At 34.6% G+C, this 20,199-nt stretch overlaps 2 protein-coding genes across 2 annotated transcripts; one reads left to right on the top strand and one right to left on the bottom strand.

Annotated features, from left to right (window-relative positions):
• Positions 1-6,799: 6,799 nt before the first annotated feature.
• Positions 6,800-8,770, top strand: LOC21405338 (calmodulin-7). Its single transcript, XM_010095510.2, has 2 exons — positions 6,800-7,043; positions 8,071-8,770. The coding sequence occupies exons 1-2, from the start codon at positions 6,968-6,970 to the stop codon at positions 8,442-8,444; spliced, it is 450 nt and encodes a 149-aa protein (XP_010093812.1). The 5' UTR covers positions 6,800-6,967; the 3' UTR covers positions 8,445-8,770.
• Positions 8,771-14,187: 5,417 nt separating this feature from the next.
• On the bottom strand, positions 14,188-20,199 carry LOC21405337 (SNF1-related protein kinase regulatory subunit beta-1). Its single transcript, XM_024163927.1, has 4 exons — positions 19,779-20,199; positions 16,426-16,604; positions 16,151-16,313; positions 14,188-15,150 (listed from the first exon to the last, which is right to left on the bottom strand). Exons 1-4 carry the CDS (start codon positions 19,992-19,994, stop codon positions 14,818-14,820), a joined length of 891 nt encoding a protein of 296 aa, XP_024019695.1. The 5' UTR covers positions 19,995-20,199; the 3' UTR covers positions 14,188-14,817.

Genomic DNA, 20,199 nt, shown 5'->3' with positions numbered 1-20,199 from the left:
TTTTTTTTATATAGTTCGTTCGTGTCGTGTGTTCATTTCATATTTCAAATTGTAATATACACAATTACACATTGTAATTATACAAATACTTATTTCAACAACATAAAAATATAATATAAAAAAAAAAATTTCGGGCAGCCGGTCGGGCATCGGGCAGCCCGACCGGGCACGGGCAGGCTTACTCTGCCCGAAGCCCGTCCATGGGAATTTTTGGGTAGGGTCGGGCAGCCCGAATTTTCGGGCATCTGGGTTCGGTCATCGGGCAAAAATTCAGACTTTTTAGTGGTCACGGGCGGCCCGTCCAAAGTTTCAGCACTGCATGCACATATAAATAATCATTACAACAGACATCAACCACAGTCTAGTTAATTCAAATATTACATGAGTTTACAGAATTCTCGATTCCTTACACTTTTATGTCAGAGGATGAACACAATGCTCACTTGATCGATCCGTAGCACAACTCAGCTACTCCGTAACAAATATCCAGCTACTGTGCACCGCTCCTAGAATCTCCTGGGAGGGGTTTAATACATTTAAAACATAAAACGTGTGCGAAAGGCCCAGTAGATGTAAAATCTCCATATTACAGGCTTCAGCAAGTAATTAGTGCAAATTACTTACCTAACCAAGTGTCTTGCCTATCCGGACCGAGTTTCGGGTTCTGCCCCCGAGGATGCACTCTTTGCATCCTATCTAGGCTTACAGCAATAGACTCTCTTACCAGTTCACAAGATCTCTTAGTTTAAGAAATCATTCATTAACTTTCTGAATTCGTTATTATGACCCCACGAACTACTCAAGCCGCGGGCCCTATGACCGGGCAAGCCATGAGGTTCCATGACTGGACAAGCTATGGATTCCATGGACAGGACAAGCCATGGATTCCATAAACTAAACAAGCCATGGTTTTCAAAGAAGTTTTCTTTCACAAACCAACCCCTTTCTTTAAAACATTTCCAAGGCCAAAGTTCTTTTTTTAAAAATTAGGCTCACAAGGAAAAGGGATAGAAATCCTACCTTGCACTATCAAACATGGGACTAGCGTTGCCTTTTCCGGCTTTCGCTTCCTCAAGCCCCTTCAGTCTGAATCCTTAGCGATCACTGATGCAAGACAACACTTTAGGATTAATTCTCATTCCTAAAGCAATCCAATCTCAATTAGATACCAAGGTTTCCAATTAGTGTGCCCTAATCCATTTTCATGTTTCAAATTATCATTTCAAGGGTTTTCAATCTCAAAACAAGGATTAAAGATGCTAATCCATTCATCTCAAGTCCCCAAATGAAGCTAATTTGGGTTCTTCTTGGAAACATGGGTCAAAACAGCAATTTCAGGCCAAACAGGGTCAGACCCCGTGTCAACCGGTCGACCGGTGGCAGAATAGTGCAACACTACCGGTCGACCGGTAGTGTGCACTCCGGTCGACCGGACAGGTCGACTGGTCAGGCCAATGCAATTTGGTCGACCGGTTACCATGTGATCCGGTCGACCAGACAGGTCGACCGGTGGAATCAGCTGCGCGAGAGAAGCTCACGGAAACCAGTCCAAACCCTGCAATCTCAGTCCTAAATTGAAATATTTCAAGGCACAACCACTAGATCTGGGTTCTAGGTCCTAACACAAGTCCAAAGAACCCAAGATCTCCAATTTATACCCTAGTTTTACTAAAAAACCATTAAAATCTATTTCGAACCAAAAAATGAGTTTTAAATCCGAAAACTTAGGATTTCAAGAGAGGTTTTTCAGAAATCTTACCTTGAATCCTTCTCTTGATGTTGAAACTTCTTGAAACTTTCATTTGGCTCGAAATCCAGTTGATTTTAAGCTAAAACGGGCGAGGGAGAGAGAGAGAGAGAGAGTGAGAGTGAGAGAATGAGAGTGTGAGAGAGAGAGGTGCACGGGAAGGAAGGAAAAGAAAAAGAAAGAAAAGGGAGAAAAGAAAAAGAAAAAGAAAAGAAAATAGACAGATACTAACATTTAAAGGAAGTAGTCCAGAAATGAGCCCATTCACACTTCTGGGTTAAAATAAAAAATTACTGAGAATAATTTAAATACCTTGGAACTATTTAAATTACACGTCAGAAACATTTATTAATCAAAACTCAATTAATTAAATCAGATTAGGCACACTAATAATCTCAATTATCTTAATTAATCCCAATTAATTCTTTATGGTGTTACAAGTACAGATCAACTCTTAGATCTTAAAATCTCAAATCTAAGATTAGCAAATCGCTAGAAATTTTTTTTGTCACATATGTTATTCTCGGCAGTGATTAGCAAATATGTTGTGATAGTGTGGACAAAAAAGCAGTGCGGATCATTACAGATATGTCACGATGGCGTGGAAAGAGAGAAAGGAGTGTAGATTCGGTAAAGGTTCATTATGATGGTTTTTTTCTATGCATTCATAACGAAAAGACGAATAAAACCCCACCCATATACTCTATTAAAATTTTTCATCACTATTGAGTTTTTATTAAAATATTATCTAAATACAAATTTAAGTTTTGACCCACTCAAACACAAACTCAAATAGATTCTCAATTCAAATCATAACTCAAATATGCAAATCCAAATACAAACTTAAGTTATAACTTTAACTCATGTTATAACTCAAACTCAACTCAAGATAATCACTTAAGTCACCCTAACTCAAAAATGTAAATGAACAACCCCTAAAATATGTGCACACATATAACTAGTGTTAGAACTTTGGATCGGCGGGCAGGCCCGAGGCTTGAATTTTTCGTGCTCGGCGGGCAGGCCCAATTCTCGGCCCGTCCAAAGTTGTAAATTCGGGCTCGAGCTTGGGCAGCCCGAAAATGGTCACCTCGCCGGAGCCTGCTGCTGCCCGAATTGCCTGAATGCCCAAAGGCCCGTCTAACGGCTAGTTTTTTAACCGTTACCGCCCGAACCTACCCGAACCCGACCCGCCGAAACACTAAATAGCCATTGCACCCGGATTTTTTTGAAAAAAAAATCATTTTTTAACCCAAAAATTTCTCTATAAATATCCCCATCCTCCACACATTTTTCTTACTCAAACTTTCTCAATCCCTCTCAATTTCTCTCAATCTCTCTCAATTTCTCAAATCTCTCTCATAATTTTTTCAAGTACTATCACATTATCCTAAAGCTCTCTCTCTCAAATCGCTCTTATTTTTTTATAATAGATCCTTTTAGTTATAGTGGTATTCCCGTTGATGCCCAACACAACGTGTAAGTATTGTTTATCTAAATTACAAGGTGACACTAGTCACGACACCACACACTTGAGAAGACACTCCGAAAAGTGTCTTCAAAAGCTTAACCAATCCAGCGGATCCGAACTCCGCCAAACACAATTATCGTTTGATCGCGCAACCGGTGGTCTAACCACTTAGAAATACGATATGCAAGTAGATCGTATGAAAGTTGCACGAATGATAGTTGCTTTAGATCAACCACTTAGTTTTGTAGAGCATCCTAATTGGCAACGATATATTAAGGTTGTACATAATCCTAATGCACAGTTCACTTCAAAAACTACTTTTAGAAAAGATTTATTAAAATTATTTAAAAAAGAAAAAGAAACATTAATAAACTTTTTACACTTGACTAGCGGGTGCGTTAGGTTAACGGCAGATATTTGGTCTGCCGTTGCCAATAAAGATTATTTAACTGTAACCGGATATTACCTTAAAGGATTTGATTTAGATAAGAGAATATTATATTTTAAATGTGTTCTAGGATCACATAGCACAGATTTAATATATAATACTATTTTAAATGGAATTGATGAATTTAGATTAAGAGATAAAGCAATAGCTATAACATTAGATAATGCTAGTGTCAATACAAAAGCAATTAAGTTTTTTAAAAATGATTTAAGTTTATTCGGTGACGGTACTATTTTTCACCAACATTGTGCATGTCACGTAATTAATTTAATTGTTAAATTCAGTTTAAAAGAAATGGGTAATCACATTAAAAGAATTAGAGATAGTCTTGCATGGATTCAATGTAGTAACCAAAGACAAGAAGATTGGTTTAGGTTCTTACGAGCATTAAATATACCTCCTAGAGCATTAGCGTTAGATATGCCTATAAGATGGAACTCAACTTACATAATGCTTCAACAATGCATCCCTTAGAAGGATGTTATAACAAACTATATGTGTGCAAAAGTAGGAGTAGGACATATAGACACATATGATTGGTAAATTGCTGAAGTTTTGTATTAATTTTTAGGTAGATTTCATGAAATTACTCTAAAACTTAATGGACCATATTACCCAACATCACCTTTAGCTTTAGGTGAACTTTTACGAATTAGTATTTTATTTAGTGAATATAGGGAGGACCCAATCTTAGGAGTTCCTATCCATTCTATGGAAAAGAAATTTATAAAATATTAGTCTAAGTTGCCTTTGTTGTATGGTTTAGGTACTATTTTTTATCCTAAATTAAAATTAGAAGGTTTAGAAAGTGGTTTAGAAAACTTAGGTGAATTTTTAGGCATCAATTGTTCGGACCAATATCCAATAATAAAGGAAAAAATATATTCGATCTATAGTAAATATGAGATTAGGCTTAGAAGCACAAACTCTAGAGTACAAGAACCGCAACAACAAGACGAAAACCCGCATTCATTCTTGAATGTTTTCGAGTTAAAGAAGAAGAAGAAGACAACTCAAACAGAAGCTGGGAGTGGATCTTCATCAACAAGTGGCAGTGGCAGCGGCGGCGGCAGCTTCAATGAGCTTATGGCATACCTCAGTGAAGGCTTAGTAGTCGACGGTACTAGAGAATCATTTGACTTAGTTTAATGGTAGAGGGCACGTACATTAACTTGGCCAATCCTAACTCGATTGATAATGGATATATTTTCGATCCCAGTCTCTACTATTTCATCCGAACAAGCCTTCAGTACAACAGGAAAAATACTTGAGGAACGCCGGAATGCATTACAAAGGGACATTGTTGAAGCCTTTGTCTGCATTAAAGATTGGGATCGGGCCGATCAACGTCTATAGGATACAATTTTGCCGGCAAGCCAAGAATGGATCGATGAATTTAATCGATTAACATTTAATTTTGAAGACGATCATTCAGCTTCAAATTAAATTGTAAATTTGTAATTTGTAAATATGTTTTACTTTTGACATTGTAATTGTATAACTTTGTAAGTTTGTAAAATTTGTAATTCATCACAAAATGATTGCACTATTTTTTCCTTGCCAAGTTATTATCCCAATTGGGTTTTTCTTGGTAAGATTTTTAACGAGACAATCATGAATTACAAATTTAATATACATAATTAATATACATGATTAATTTATTAAATTGTATTAATAATGTATGTTGAATGTTGATTTTAATTTTTATATAATTTTAACACAAAATAACTTAATAATTATAAAAATTTAAAAAATTAAAAAAAATTCGGGCTATTCGAACAGGTTCGGGCTGCCCGGCCAGGCTCGGGTAGCCAAATATAAGCCCGCGGCCCGTTCAAGGACATTTTCGGGCTCAGGTGGGTGGCCCGAATTTTTTGGACGGGTCGGGTCGGGCTTCGAATAAAAAATTAATATTTTCGGGCGGTTGCGGATGACCCGTCCAAAGTTCCAACACTACACATAACTATTTACACTCAAAATTCTCCGTAGAGTAAAAAAAAAAAGCATTTCCTTTCCGAGGGCATTACAAATTAAATGTTGATGCAAGTCTTTCATCCGAGGAGAATGCAATATGAATTTCGTTATGGTTGCATTTGCCTCCAAAATCCCTGAAAAATTTTCCTCAAGATAAAGCTAAAGCAATTGCTTTTAGCATTTGTCTCAAATGGGTTGCAAATATCCGCTTGCCACTCAATCTATCAAGACTTATGCTTTAGAGCTTATTCAGGCCCTACACTTTAATTCTCTCATCATCTATAAATTTGAGAAACTGAATAGGGCATTATGGGCTTGTTTAAAAGGCATACTCAAATCATAATTCTTGATTCTAACGTTTAAAATTTAATTTTTCTATGAGAGAAAAACTCTATAGCAGAATCGATAATTTGAGTTTGAATATACGAAACAAACGAGCATAAAATTCTTATATACTCTCTGTTTTTTGTTTTCTATCCATTGTTTTGGCTGTTTAAATAACGTGTTGTGAGATGAGCAAACTAATGGTCTAACTAAGGAGACGTTTGGTTTATGGATTAGAACCGTGTGATTAGAATTATTTTTGATTTACGTGTATTTTTTGTGAGAGAAAATACTGTTGCGAACCACAAACCATGATTCGAATCAATAAACGAATTTATGTACCAAACATCCTCTAAGCATGCCTTTTATGATAGACGAGTTCATTAGGGGGTTGGAAATTGTATTTTATTTGACTCTTATGAAAAGATATACCTTCCTTCCCCACAAACTATAATTTATTTATTTAATGCAAGCTTTAGTGCGACTCAAATATCATCTCATCCATGCCAATTAACTATTGAAAACAGCTATGTTTGTATATATGTCAACCACACTTCTTTCATATGTTTACCAAACCAATTTAATTACAATTCGACGTCTCATTTTACTTAATAGTTTACCAAAATTTTGCAAGTCTTCTATGATTTCGATGTAATCTCACGGTTAAAAAAATAACAAAAAAAGAAAAAAGGACAAAATAGTCAATACATAAAACATCAATAGGCGATGGAGAAAGGGATTACGTGCGGATGAGAGAGAATCAAATGCCCTTGTGTGGGTGGACCATCACCATCTATTTTAGTTATTTTTCCAATATATAAATAGCATCCCTCTCTTTACTAATTTTCCACATTGGCGACAAACAGATTTACAGATATCCCAGAGAGAGAATCCCCAGTCTTCATTTTCCCTCAGTTTCTCCTTCTCTCTCTCTCTCTCTCTCTCTAGAGCGGACCTTGTTTGGTTCCGGTGATCTCTCTCTCTCCTCCAACAAGCTTCAGCAATGGCCGATCAGCTCACCGACGACCAGATCTCTGAGTTCAAGGAGGCCTTCAGCCTATTCGACAAGGACGGCGATGGTCTTCTCTCTCAGATCCCTCTCTCTCTCTTTCCTTGTTTTTTTCGCTTCTGATTTTTCGTTTGCTAATCTCTGATTTCCAGATCTGTTTTTGTATATCGTTGCCTGATGATTGTTGTTCCGGATTTTTGTTTCTGAAAATGTCGCGGTTCTGAATTTGATGGGAAATGGTTCAAAATCGTTTCTTTTTGTTGACCTAATTTTTGTTTTCTTGTAATTAAGGGTCCGAGGATAACAAAGCTCTTTTATTTTTATTTTTTGGCTGATTATTATATGTTTTGTGTTTGGATGGTGTCTGTTAGGGTTATTTTTTATCTGTCTCGATCTTCGGAATCCAGATCGCATGCGACCTTTTGTTGATTTATGATTATGACTTATTATCGTCGATTTACTTGTTTTCTCTCTTTCATTTGAGAGATTTTGACGATCGAATTTTTCCTTTTGATTTCTGAAATATGGTTATTGATTTGGGATATGATGTGCTCAGCCCTTCTGGGTTGTGGTGTTTGGTCTCTTGGCCTTAATTCCATCAACGTTTACTTATGGATCAACACATCAGAATAACCACTCAAACGGATTTCAGTCCGTTCTTTTTCTAAGGATGGCTTGGTAATAATCACATTGTTGTTGCGAGTCCAGAACATTAAGATCTACTCTTTTCTTACCAACGATGGCACATTTATATTGTTTTCGTATCATTACTTTGAATAACAACGCTTACTGTTTATTTGTTTGAATGATCGGGTTCCTTTTTTTTATTTTATTTCTTAGTTTCAAATTATTGTCTTTGTTGGTTGGTTTGCCTTCTATTTGGTTCTTGTAGGATTGACTCATATATTGTTTGTTTACACTGTTTTGGAGAACGATACATGTTAAGAGAATCCAGATTTATTGGTCTCTCTCTCTCTCTCTCTTGTTATTCTTGAACTTTGGCTTTGCAATTGAAATGTTTTATTTGTGTCTATTACTGTTCATTTGTTTGTAATGCTTGGCGTCTGGTATATTTTTTTACAACTATATTTTTATAGGTTGCATCACAACCAAGGAGCTTGGAACTGTCATGCGGTCTCTTGGGCAGAACCCAACTGAGGCAGAGCTTCAGGATATGATCAATGAGGTTGATGCTGATGGCAACGGCACCATTGATTTCCCTGAATTCCTTAATCTGATGGCCAGAAAAATGAAGGACACTGACTCTGAGGAGGAGCTCAAGGAAGCTTTCCGTGTGTTCGACAAGGACCAGAATGGCTTCATTTCTGCAGCTGAGCTGCGCCATGTCATGACAAATCTCGGTGAGAAGCTGACCGATGAGGAAGTGGATGAGATGATCCGTGAGGCGGATGTTGATGGAGACGGGCAGATCAACTATGAAGAGTTTGTCAAAGTCATGATGGCCAAGTGAGGACCAAATTGACTAAACCTAAAATAATCTCTGATAAAGCATAAATTAAAAAAGGGATCGGGGCAGATAAGTTTCATGAGATTCTATTTGCCGTTCAGACATCTTCATTTGGGTTACTACTAGCTTTTGCTGGTTGATTGTCTCTTTCCTTGTTTGCATTATTTGTCGTACTGTTTCTTTAGTAATTTGCTTGTTTGTTCTCTATTCAGTAGCTTGTTTGGTAGTGTTTCTAAATTTTGTATTCCTTTCTACCTTTGATATTATGAACCTAGAACTATTGGTTGAATCTTATGTTTTTGTTTAAGGGTGAATTTTCCTTGTCAATATCCAAAATTTTGTCTCCTTGATTTTATGAATCTTCTTATGGCTTATTATATGGCCAGTTGCTTTTTCTGTTCCATAAGTTGTGCCTTGCAGTCCCACTCTTTGTAACATGACTGAGATGTTGCCGTGCTTCATCTTCTCTATGTTGTGTGTGGATTTATTACACGATCGCTTTTGCTTTTTGATAGCAAGCGGGCTTCATCCAAGTAGCAAAATGTCAGGTGATTTTCGTAGTTGTATACCTGCTTAAACAATGAGAAAAGAACATAAATCTTTCATGTCTTTTTTGAAATTGTAGTGAATCGGTAATATCCTCCTCATTTTTCTTCTTTGGAACTAAAAAACACAAATTTTTCTTGTTCTTTTTCCTTGTTATGTGCACTTTCATTCCTCGAATTTTCTTCCAATGGTTTCAGCCTTGATGAGAATGTGGAAGAATCCGGTTTTCTTCCTACAATTCCTGCTTCTTTTGGGTTCTGTTCCGAGGTTTTTTGTCTGCCTTGGAATTTGTTTCTTTTCTGTCTGGCTATTCGGTAACCAATGAAGACCATTAGCGAGATCACAAAATTTGAGACCAAGTAGTTCTAACAGTAAGTTATACATGTGATTTACTAGCGAAACGGTAATCCTTGGCATTTTATGGTGCCATAGGACAAAAGGTTATATGGTCACCTTTTCTTCCAACAGCTTTTTTCCGACAAGTTCTTTGTCTACATGTTGGCTATTCAGATTTGCATGTTATTGAATCCGTTAGAAGTGTCGTTTGGTTTGAGGGTTCAAACTATGGTTTGAACCTTTTGGTTTGTGGTTTAAACCATGTTGGTTTTTGGATTTGCATGTTAAACACACACAACATGTCATGCGTTCTGAAGTAGGGCGCTTGACGAAAGATATAGCTCATGTTATTTCCAAAGGAATAGAAATTAGAAAAGTAAACCAACTATTTTATCTAATAAAAAATGAAAATTTTTGACGAAGGTCGATAGGAGTCGTAGTGTATCACATATAAAATCATGATACTATCAAATCATTGAAAACTTATAGTTAAAAACAACAGTGTCTACCATAGGAGTTTCGTCAGTTTCCTAACTTATACTATCAAATCATGATATTACCATTACCTTGCTAGTTGCTGCTCAATGGTGTTAGGAAAAAAAAAAAGTATTCTTGAAAACTGACGTCATATACTCATATCATATTAGCGGGCCTTTTTTAAAAAATGTTTTTTTTTTTTTTTTTTTTTTTTTTTTTTTTTTTTTGTGTCGATCCATTGGTTGAAAATTAAAATTGGTCGAAAAAATTTCAGCTTTTCCGCTAGTGAAATTGGGAATAATTTTAGAGTGGGGGACCTAGCATTCTTTATTCTTATGGATTTAAACTGGGATTCTTTGGTTCTGACGTCCTCCTCTTTTTGGATGCTAAAGCCAGTCAGCAACTAAGCTTTAATGCTTTTGGAATTATTTTCCACTGAAAAGAATTTTAGCTAGCTTTTCTTACAAAAAGAGGAAAAAAGAAAAAGAAAGAAAAGAAATATTTACTTAGTAATAGTTAATAGTTAATAGTGATTAACTATTACTATACAAATAATCCCTTCTAATTATATTTTCCCAACATGTATTTCAAACTTTTTATTTTTTGACTTATTACTACTGGTGTATGCATATCTTACCTTTTGATAGAAGGTATACGTTTTTTTATTAATCACTATACAGACAACCGATTTTCTTTTTTCTATTTTTTTTTTAAATAATAGGGGTACTGATCCACATTTATTTAGTAGTGGACAACTTTTTGTCAAACTGAATCTATGCTCAAAATGCTGGTTTTTGCCTCCTACAAAACAAAAAATATAAAAAAAAATAATGAATAAATAAATAGAAAGGGTAAAGTTGGCATTTGCCTTGCAACGTGATCTTTGAGAATACTTTTTTGATCATGATAGAATTCTCATATTCTTATTTTTATTCTTTGAATATTTTTGTTCTTGGTTGTGTGTGTGCAAAAGATGACATGCCACCTCACTTTACTATCCTTAAATAATTTTACTGTCTGGTATGAAAAAGTATCAAATTCGTAGGATTTTGTTTTAAACTGTGTATTAGAATACTTTTTTGATCATGATAGAAATCTCATATTCTTATTTTTATTCTTTGAATATGTTTGCTCTTGGTTGTGTGTGCAAAAGATGGCATGCCACCTTACTTTACTATTCTTAAAATAATTTTACTGCATGGTATGAAAAAGTATCGAATTCACATGATTTTGTTTTAAACCGTCAATCTGTATTAGAATATTTTTTTTGATCATGATAGAAATCTCATATTCTCATTTTTATTCTTTGAATATTTTTGTTCTTGGTTGTGTGTGCAAAAAATGGCATACCACCTCACTTTATTATCCTTAAATAATTTTTTAGTCTGGTATGAAAAAGTATCGAATTCACAAGATTTTATTTTAAACCGTCAATCTGTATTATATTCACACACACACATATATATATATATATATAATATTTTTCATACTTTTTGTGTTGATCATGTTTTAATTAGATCGAATATGCACCTACCAATAGATATTTTATAGCAGAAATCTCCCCTTTTAATTTTTATTTTTAATAAATCACACTCCCATTTCTTTTTTCCCACCACTTGTAGCATTTGCTTGGATTTTACTTTTGCATTTTTTTTATCATCACCGTTTTTTTTTTTTTTTTTTTTTTTTTTTTTTTTTTCTTTTGGGGAGTTCACTTGACCAAAGCTATAATTCCGTCCCTCTTCTCGTATACTTGAGGTATGCCTTAAATTTTGAGTTTTTATTTTATTTTATTTTTGCTAATCTTGAATTTTGAAAGGTCATTAAGATAGTTACATGTCTCTAAAAGGCAACAAAACGGTACAAGACCTTTCTTATCCACGGCCATCATAGGTTATACTTCCATCTATTCAAGAACTTTGACAAGGAAAAAGAAACAATAAAAAAAAAACAGCATAGTTTTTTTTTGTTTTTTGTTTTTTTGGTGTTTTCATTAAAGTTCTTTCCTATACTAGTTGTTCTCTCTCATCACTTCAAAAAAATAAAAAAATAAAAAAATAAAAGATTGCATGGTCAGTGATATCCGAGCACAGAATGGAATCATCACTCCACTAGCTTTCACAATGAAGGAACTGGCCCCTCCTTTTTCTTTTACTAAAATGTCTTCATATTATTTGCAGAAGGCGGCAAAAGAGGATTGAAGAAAGAAGAAGGTCAAGGATTAAGCCGTCAAACGGCGATAACGGTGGCAAGAAACCTCGTCTTAGAGATTGTGTTCGTGAAAAATGTCTAATTCTCTAAACATGGTACAACTAATTATCAACTATGGTCCCTTAATCTACCTTCTCTCTACTCGTCTGTAGTTTATTTACTATGTATTTGCCTAAACGCAAGTCCTTTACTATGTTGTGAATTTCGTATGATTGTGTTAAATGAATATCCAAACCAACAAATATTATCCTCAGCCTTTTAACAAGAGAAAAGGAAAAAAAATAAAATAAAATAAAAATGAGTGGCTTGTGCTGGTGTGCATGATTAATGGTAGGACCAGCCTCCTCATGTTAATCAAATTGCTGAAAAAATAGTGAATTGTAAGTCTTGTTCATTTTACCGATTTGAGTTTAAAATTTGAGTTTTACTACAGTAAAAAGCTCTCAGAAACAGTCACATCTAACATTTTTATTACAGTAAAAAGCTCTCACATAAAGTTACATTTCAGCTCGAATTAAAAACTCGTATCAGAAAACTAAACGAGCCCTAAAACTTTAATTCTCATACTTTACAAAGAAATTGGAGAGGAGAAAGTGTGGTAGGTTTAGCTAATAAGGTTGGACCTATTACATTTCAGTTTAGAATTACGGACTTTATCTAGGTCATTTTGCTTGGACTGTTGATCATCATATTAGTGCTGAAATGGCTGGTTGTGTCAAATTTTTGCTATAACTAGTCATTTGAAGGTATGTTAATCGAGCTAATTGAAACCCAAGACTGTTATTTATAATTCAACCATGAATGCATTTTTCAGAGACCTATATTTATATCCATATCTATATAATAAGAATAAGAATGATTGACAATGATTCAGCAAAGGAAAAAAAGATAAAAAGTGCATGATAGCCATAAATACATTCAACCATGAATGCATTTTTCAGAGACCTATATTTATATCCATATCTAGATAATAAGAATAAGAATGATTGACAATGATTCAGCAAAGGAAAAAAAGATAAAAAGTGCATGATAGCCATAAATATCTACCGTTTCTAACAGAGTTGTAGCAGAAGAGCTAAATCTACTGCATTTTTTTCCGGCATAAGAAGGGAAAACAAAAACATCATTTTTTTTGAAACAGGAAAAAAAAAAAAAAAAAAACTTCATTTCAACTTAACAAGAAAAGTGGAGGGAGGGTAGAGTAGAGAGATTTTTAGGAGATAATGGAAAATGAGTTGTTAGTAGGATAGAAGAGGAGAAAATAAAGGCAAAAATGGTGCAAGAAAGGAGTCACCAGATTAATCCATCCATAAATAGACGGGTTTTTGGAGATATGTATCAAATTTCCTTTTGCTAATAGAAAAGTTATCACATAAACGGCTGTTCGACAGCCTTTTTTTGAATTAAAAACTTAAAGAAAATAATTCGAGTTATAATTTTACTTAAATTTATGTACTTTTAAGTTTAAACTCGAGTTTGAGATTAAAATTTGAGTTCAAATTTCTCATTCAACTCGAGTTCAGAAACTCAAACTCAAATTAATAAACAGTATTTTTTATATTCTTAAAAATGCTATAACTTTTTCATTATTAATTCTGATTGAGATGATTTTTTTTCTTTGCGTTGACAACAAAAAGACAATAAAATCCCACCCATGTACCCTATTAAAATTTTCCATCAGCATTGAATTTTTATTAAAATACGATCTAAATACAAATTCAAGTTTTGACTCACTTAAATACAAACTCAAAAAGATTTTTATCTCAAACCATAACTCAAATGTATACAACCAAACACAAACTCAAGTTACAACTTCAACTTAAATTATAACTCAAACTCAACTCAAAATCTACACTCAAGTCAACTCAAAAGGACAAAAGAACAAACCCTAAGTTATTTAATCTCATTTCCAAACAAAATAACACAAATAAATAAAATATGTCAAATAATATTCGTTCAATGACTTATTTTTATTCCCTCTTATCATACTAAACAAAAACAAAAAAAAAAAAAAAAAACAAAAAAAAAAAAAAAAAAAAAAAAACATTTTTTATTCAATCATGCTTATTTTCCATCTATTACATCTCTCTCTTCATCCTAATTTCTCCCCTTCCTACCGTACATAGTGCTAGGATAGCGCCCAGGAAAAAAAAAAAAAAAAACCAATCCTTCCAAGTACAGAAAATTTCCTTGACTATTATGGACCGACTTGATTCCAGAAGGTGTCGGGCTTGGTTTATGTTAACCTCTCTTTAGAGGTGAAGAAAATAAGAGGAATAACACAATAAAGGTTCCAAATAGTATACTATCTCAAAATGTACTGAATGAATGAAACAAAGCATAATATTGTCACCAAAAGCGGCGCTGAGAATGGTTGCAGCTGTTGCAGCAATTCCACCTGTAGCTCAATAATACCGTCGTGACTCTTCAAATCATTTCTTTTGAGCCGGAGTGGAAGAAACTTGGACCTCAACATAAAGGGTAGGATAGTGGATTTACCGTTAAGCTATGTCTGCAATCATATCTCCGGGACCATGCTGAGTGCTCTCAACGGAACCCAGAGAAAGAAAACAAGAGTAATAGCAAATGTAGACCCATAAATACTTTTTCACAATTTGCAGAAAGTAAAAAGAAATTCCAACAAGCAGAATAACTGAAATGAACGTTGCAGCATTACAGACAGAGAACATTTGACATGACTTTTAAGTGTTGTGGGTTCTGAGCAACTATAACTTCACAGAGTAAGTAAAAAAAGCAGTACTAACAGATTTCTTTACAGAGTTGAGGCTTGACAAAAGTGAGAAACCTACTTTTTGAGTGGTTTATAGAGGACAACTGTGACATACTTAGACTGAAACCTATGAGTTAGTCCCATGGCAACCACAGACTGGGAGGGCCATCCCTTCTCTATGAAGAGGTGGTTAAGTACAACATGTTGAGGTTTGGAAGAAGATGAAGAAGAGGAAGAAGCTTCATTTGAGTTTTCCATGCCAAGAACAGTTAGATGAAGCTGAGACGGAACAAGTACTGGGTCCTTTGCAAAATCTTCTTCAGCTGGAAATACTTGACTGTAGCTAGATTCTGGGGAAGGTGGAACCTCAAACTCAGCAACACTCTCGAGGTTCTCTGGCACGTAATCCTATACAAAGCAGCAAGAAGTGGCCAAGATTCAACTTCAATAACATAATTTCATGCAGAAAAATTTAGTCCAACCAAACAAATCTTTTGCTTCTCCCAAAAACACGATAAAGACTGGCATAGCTTAAATAGATGAGAGAAAAACCAGAGAGTAATTAAAATATGTGACATAGAAAGGGAAAGAAAGAAGAGAGAAAAAGATTGTAACTCAAGGAAAAATGCATCGGAAACAGGGGACAACAAGATGAAAGAAGAGCAGGTTTCAAGCCGGATAGTATTCAATAATCAAGTCTAAATATGCTTGGATTTATAGGAAGAAAAAGTGGGGGGAGAGAGAGATAGGCCTCAATTTTGTGATGGCATTCGTCAATGAAGCCTGAACCCTTAACTATATTAGCAAAAGCTTTTTTTCTCAGGCTAATTGAAATGCTATTGCAGAATCGGAAACTAGTCATAGGAAAACAAGGAAACTAAACCTCGCACACGAAAAGGGACCTGCCCTAATCACAAAAGGTACGATGATCAAAATACAATAACGAAAAAAGTTAATTAAAATAAATAGTATGATTAACATAATTTCTAAACCTGCAAGTACCAGAATAAGATTTTTGTTAATACCCAAGTAAGTTAAAATAAAATAGTATGATTTAACATAAGATTTTTTTATTTTTTCAATTTTTATTTTTTATTTTTTTCAGATTCCAATTACTTTTTGTTGATGCATGTGCTTGTAACCTAATAAGCTAGCATAGGGTGTATGTAAGACACCATTTTTCTTTTGTTTTTTTGTTTGTTTTTTATTTTCTTTTGCCAAAGGTGAGACACTATTTCAGCATCACCACTCTTTTTCTCTCTGCTACATGTAATTGCTATATGCCAACATCACTTTACAGCCTTCCATTTGGCTTTGTTCCAAAGGGTGGTTAACTTGAATGATAAACAAAAACGAAAATCAAAGGAGAACATCGGATGCATAAAAAAAGGTTTCGATAGATGCATACATTAACGTCAAGAAGATTACAGATATGGCCTCTGTCATCAGCTATAAATGGAAGTTCCGGGATGTATCTCCATTCACCATCAACAATGAGCTTGTAACGATATATGCCAGCCGGCAGCACCAAGAGAATAGAGAAATCCTTACCAGATCTCTGCATTGTTCTCCTGAAACCAGATACAAATCATATCGCATACCTTCATGCAGATATGGAGTTTACATCCAAAAAAACAGTTCTTTTTTTTTTGCATTGTAAAGTTTGATGTTACAATAGCTTACCTAGACGTCCAGTTGTCCCAAGATCCCTCTACAGCCACATTGTTACCACCATAGTTCCATGTAATCATAGTGGGAATCCCTTTATCAGGAGGACAATCTTCAGGTTCACGCGTTTCGCTGTGCCAGGTTTGAGGAAAAAAGGAAGGTCCATCGCCTCTTCGCAATGGAGCTACAGGAACCTGCAGATTCCCATAAGGAAAATCTCAAATCCATATTTACTATCCATCTATGGGGCAGACTAGATCACCTCTTCCCCAAAATCACTTTCAAGAGAATATACTTTGGGGACAAGGATTTAAATTGTTACACATCCTATGTGGACACCAGATACACACATGTAAAGCTTGAATACGTGTATAAGATAATACTCAAAAATCAAGTATACACACATACAGAGTACACTACTTAAGTTTGAAATAAAGAGCTTGTTTGTTTCACTAGTTTGAATCACAGTTCAAACCTTTTTGCTACAGTTTTTTCTCTCACAAAAAATTTTAATTTCTTTTCAAACCTATGAACCAAACATGCCAAAAAATAATACTACATACATATGTACATACATACATTCATTGAAGTTCGATATACAAAATGTGCATAACATACATATATAAAAGTGTTCTAGTAATATGTGTGTGCGCGTGTGTGTAGAAGTAATAAAATCAATTTTATAACGTCAATAATCAATCTGAAGATAGTGACTAATTGCTACTGAGTTATGACTAATAGTCTAATAAAATTGTTTTCTGAATAATACAAGAAGCCAAGATATATAGTAGGCAAGTGATAGAAACAATTTCATACGAGTTCCTCATTTCTCTTTCGATTTGGCCCAGCAATATTCTCTATGAACTCCTGCACCCTTGGAAAATTACCTTTTTCAAAGGAAGTTGATAGAAAGTCATGTTAATAAATAATTCCACTGGGGAAAAAGTTGAAGCACAATTTCAATCGTTTAGTAAATGCTCAATAACAAGAAAAGGGCTCTTTGTGGATCTTTTCATTTAAATTCAGGACCCACTTTAACCATTTACTAGTAAAGCCGATCCACACTGAGCCCTACAGTCTTTTGGAAGCAGGAAACTCGTGGTGAAGATTTGATAGCTCAACTAAACCAGGGAGCTTGGTTGAGGGAAACACTCAAAGAAAAACATAAATTGAGCAAAAAGACGATATAACATAGGTAAGCTTAAAGGTCTAATCTATTTTAGTTACTGTCCACGTTTATTTGTAAGAATTTAAAATTAGTAACAAGACAATATTAACGTTAATCCTTTTAATACTGTTGTGTTAACTCTTGAAATAGATCAAAAATAGAAAAAAAATATAAGAAACGGAGAACCTAACTTTCAACTCAAATATATACTCAGCGCACAAGCAATCAAATCCTAAGGGAAACTTGCTCTATAGAATTTTAAAGACAATAGGAGAATGCCATGTCCTATATTTCCCGCTGACATTCCAAAATGGAAACAACAAGCTCACTAAGGAAACACCATAAAACTACGTATCTTCACATGGATTTTAAGTTCTTATTAAACACTATTGAAGTAAACAGCAAAATGCAGCACTTAGAAGTTTAAAAAATTGAATTCTAACAAAGTTCTTATTAAAACACTATTGAAGTAAACAGCAAAATGCAGCACTTAGAAGTTTAAAAAATTGAATTCTAACAGAGCAAACGCAAATGGAAGTAGAGTTCAGCTGCATGGAATTCACAAGAGTCAAAAAATACTGTGTTGATTTCTACCATATTATACAATCTCTAACGAAAAGCTTATTGAAATGTAAGAAATTCAAAATGTGTGGAAGAATGCATATAGTCATACAACCTACCAACAATACAAATAAAGTTAATATAAGTTCTTTCAAAGCTATGTACAACGTGGAAGAGTCTCATATTCAATTTCAATATATTCCATTTTCATATTTGTTCATGTAGAAACTCCATTTCCAAGTTGTTGACCCAACTTAAAAATAAGAAATAGTTGCTAGTTGGGAAATTTAATACATCTATCGTAAAATAAGCACAATATTAAAAGAACTCTTCGTTTATGCATCACTGGAAAAATAAATGTTTAATACTTCAAACGTGACGTAACTTTGGTAAGAAATTAGTAGAACGAGCCAACTATGTTAGCCCTTTGTAGGATGAGGCGTCAACTATAATTGGATCAAATATTCCAATCTAAAATTTTCACTTGCAACTGTTGCATTAACTAGGACTTCTTTCTATCATTAGATTTTTTAACGGTGTTTGATTAAGTTCCCCTTGTGATTTAGTTTTCTCATTTTTTTGAGCTAAGTTTCCCTCATTTTGGTTACATGTGCATATTTGTATGAGGTTCAATTTCCTTATTATGGTCGTGCTCTGCCTAAAATTCCTCCCTACTGCGCCGCAATATGTCATAGAACCATCCTAAGTGTCTATCTCACAATTCGGTTCCCATTAAATTTGTTATAAGAAAAAAATAATAATAACAGAGAGAAAACTATATCTTATAGTTCTACACCCGCATATATTCAACCTTACCTAATAAGTTTGGTATTGCGTCTTAGATTCCAAAACATTAAGTGGACATTTGGTTCATGAGTTCAGAACCATTATCAGTTTATGTGTTTTTTTTGGGAGAAAACACTGTAGCGAGCCACGAACCATGACACGAATCCTTGCTCCAAACGCAACATAATTCTCAAAACTCCTTGCATATCAAAACTAGAAACTTTCTATCTTCCTAAGCCCTTATTTCACAACAACTAAACTCGAGCCTGCCTTGCTATATAACTGCGACGAATTTGCACACAATTAAATAATGTTTAAGAAATGTTATTCCAAGTATCCGCTAAATAGCGATACCTCCTCGCATTCTCATGTGCTAATTCTTTTACTCCAACATTGTTGCTGTCTTTAAATTTAAACACCATAGCAGACCCAAAAAAAAAAAAAAAAACTTGTGTAAGTTGGAACAAAAACCATAAGAACCAGGGAAGCGGTAACCGAAATCATCGCCATTCGTATATTGATCATCCAACTATGCTGGAATTATAAATTGCAATCTGTAGGTACTTTTGAAAACCAAATTCCAGCCACTAATCTTATGCGGAATTGCTCAAATTTCCGAAACACAAGACTTTAATAACATGCATCATTTACAAAATGCTTATACCAATGTATAAAAAAAAATTTCCAATTTATGATGCGCACATTATACCAAATAAGGATCGCAGCTATTGAATCAAACAGGAATCTAAAGAAAAAGAGCTAGTCAAAACTGTTCATTTACTGAAAAAATAAAAAAACAAATAAATAAATTGATAAATAATTAATTAATAAATAAATAGAAAGAATTTGAAACCTGAGAAGCGAACAAGATCGGCGTTACGGAGCGCCTGGGACTCCCGGGAGGACTGCTATTCGCCATGGACTCGGAAGACGCCACGCGCCCTGCACGATGAGCGTAGCCGCCACGCGCGCTCAATTCGCCGTTCGATCTTCCTCCTTCCGATGGATGATCATGATCATCGTCGGTTCCTCCGTCGGCTCCTTCCTCTCTGCCGTTCGCATTTCCCATCAAAACTCCAAGCTTTTCCTTTCTCTCTCTCTCTCTAAAATCTTCTTCTTCTTCCTTCAAAGAACGAGGACAAAACTACTCGCAGATCCAGAATTCATACAGGTAGTTTGCTTATCAGAACCTCGAAAGAAAAATGCATCGGAAGTTGTTGAGTATAATGTATATTATATATAAATGTATATTATATATATAGGTATATATATAT

The sequence above is a fragment of the Morus notabilis genome, unplaced genomic scaffold, assembly GCF_000414095.1.
Source record: "Morus notabilis unplaced genomic scaffold, ASM41409v2 Scaffold306, whole genome shotgun sequence".
NCBI classification, from domain to species: domain Eukaryota; kingdom Viridiplantae; phylum Streptophyta; class Magnoliopsida; order Rosales; family Moraceae; genus Morus; species Morus notabilis.
Note: the sequence above shows the minus strand (reverse complement) of the source record. Positions and strands in the feature narration are given on the sequence as shown.

Bases quoted from the DNA above. Each gene is read 5' to 3' on its own strand.
- LOC21405338 (XM_010095510.2), top strand. From the start codon at position 6,968: ATGGCCGATCAGCTCACCGACGACCAGATCTCTGAGTTCAAGGAGGCC. The intron at 7,044-8,070 runs GTCTTCTCTCTC...ATATTTTTATAG, and splicing joins ATTCGACAAGGACGGCGATG to GTTGCATCACAACCAAGGAG.
- LOC21405337 (XM_024163927.1), bottom strand. From the start codon at position 19,994: ATGGGAAATGCGAACGGCAGAGAGGAAGGAGCCGACGGAGGAACCGAC. The intron at 16,605-19,778 runs GTTTCAAATTCT...GGGAATCTGCAG, and splicing joins CGATCTTGTTCGCTTCTCAG to GTTCCTGTAGCTCCATTGCG. The intron at 15,151-16,150 runs GTATGCATCTAT...TGCTTTGTATAG, and splicing joins GTAATCTTCTTGACGTTAAT to GATTACGTGCCAGAGAACCT.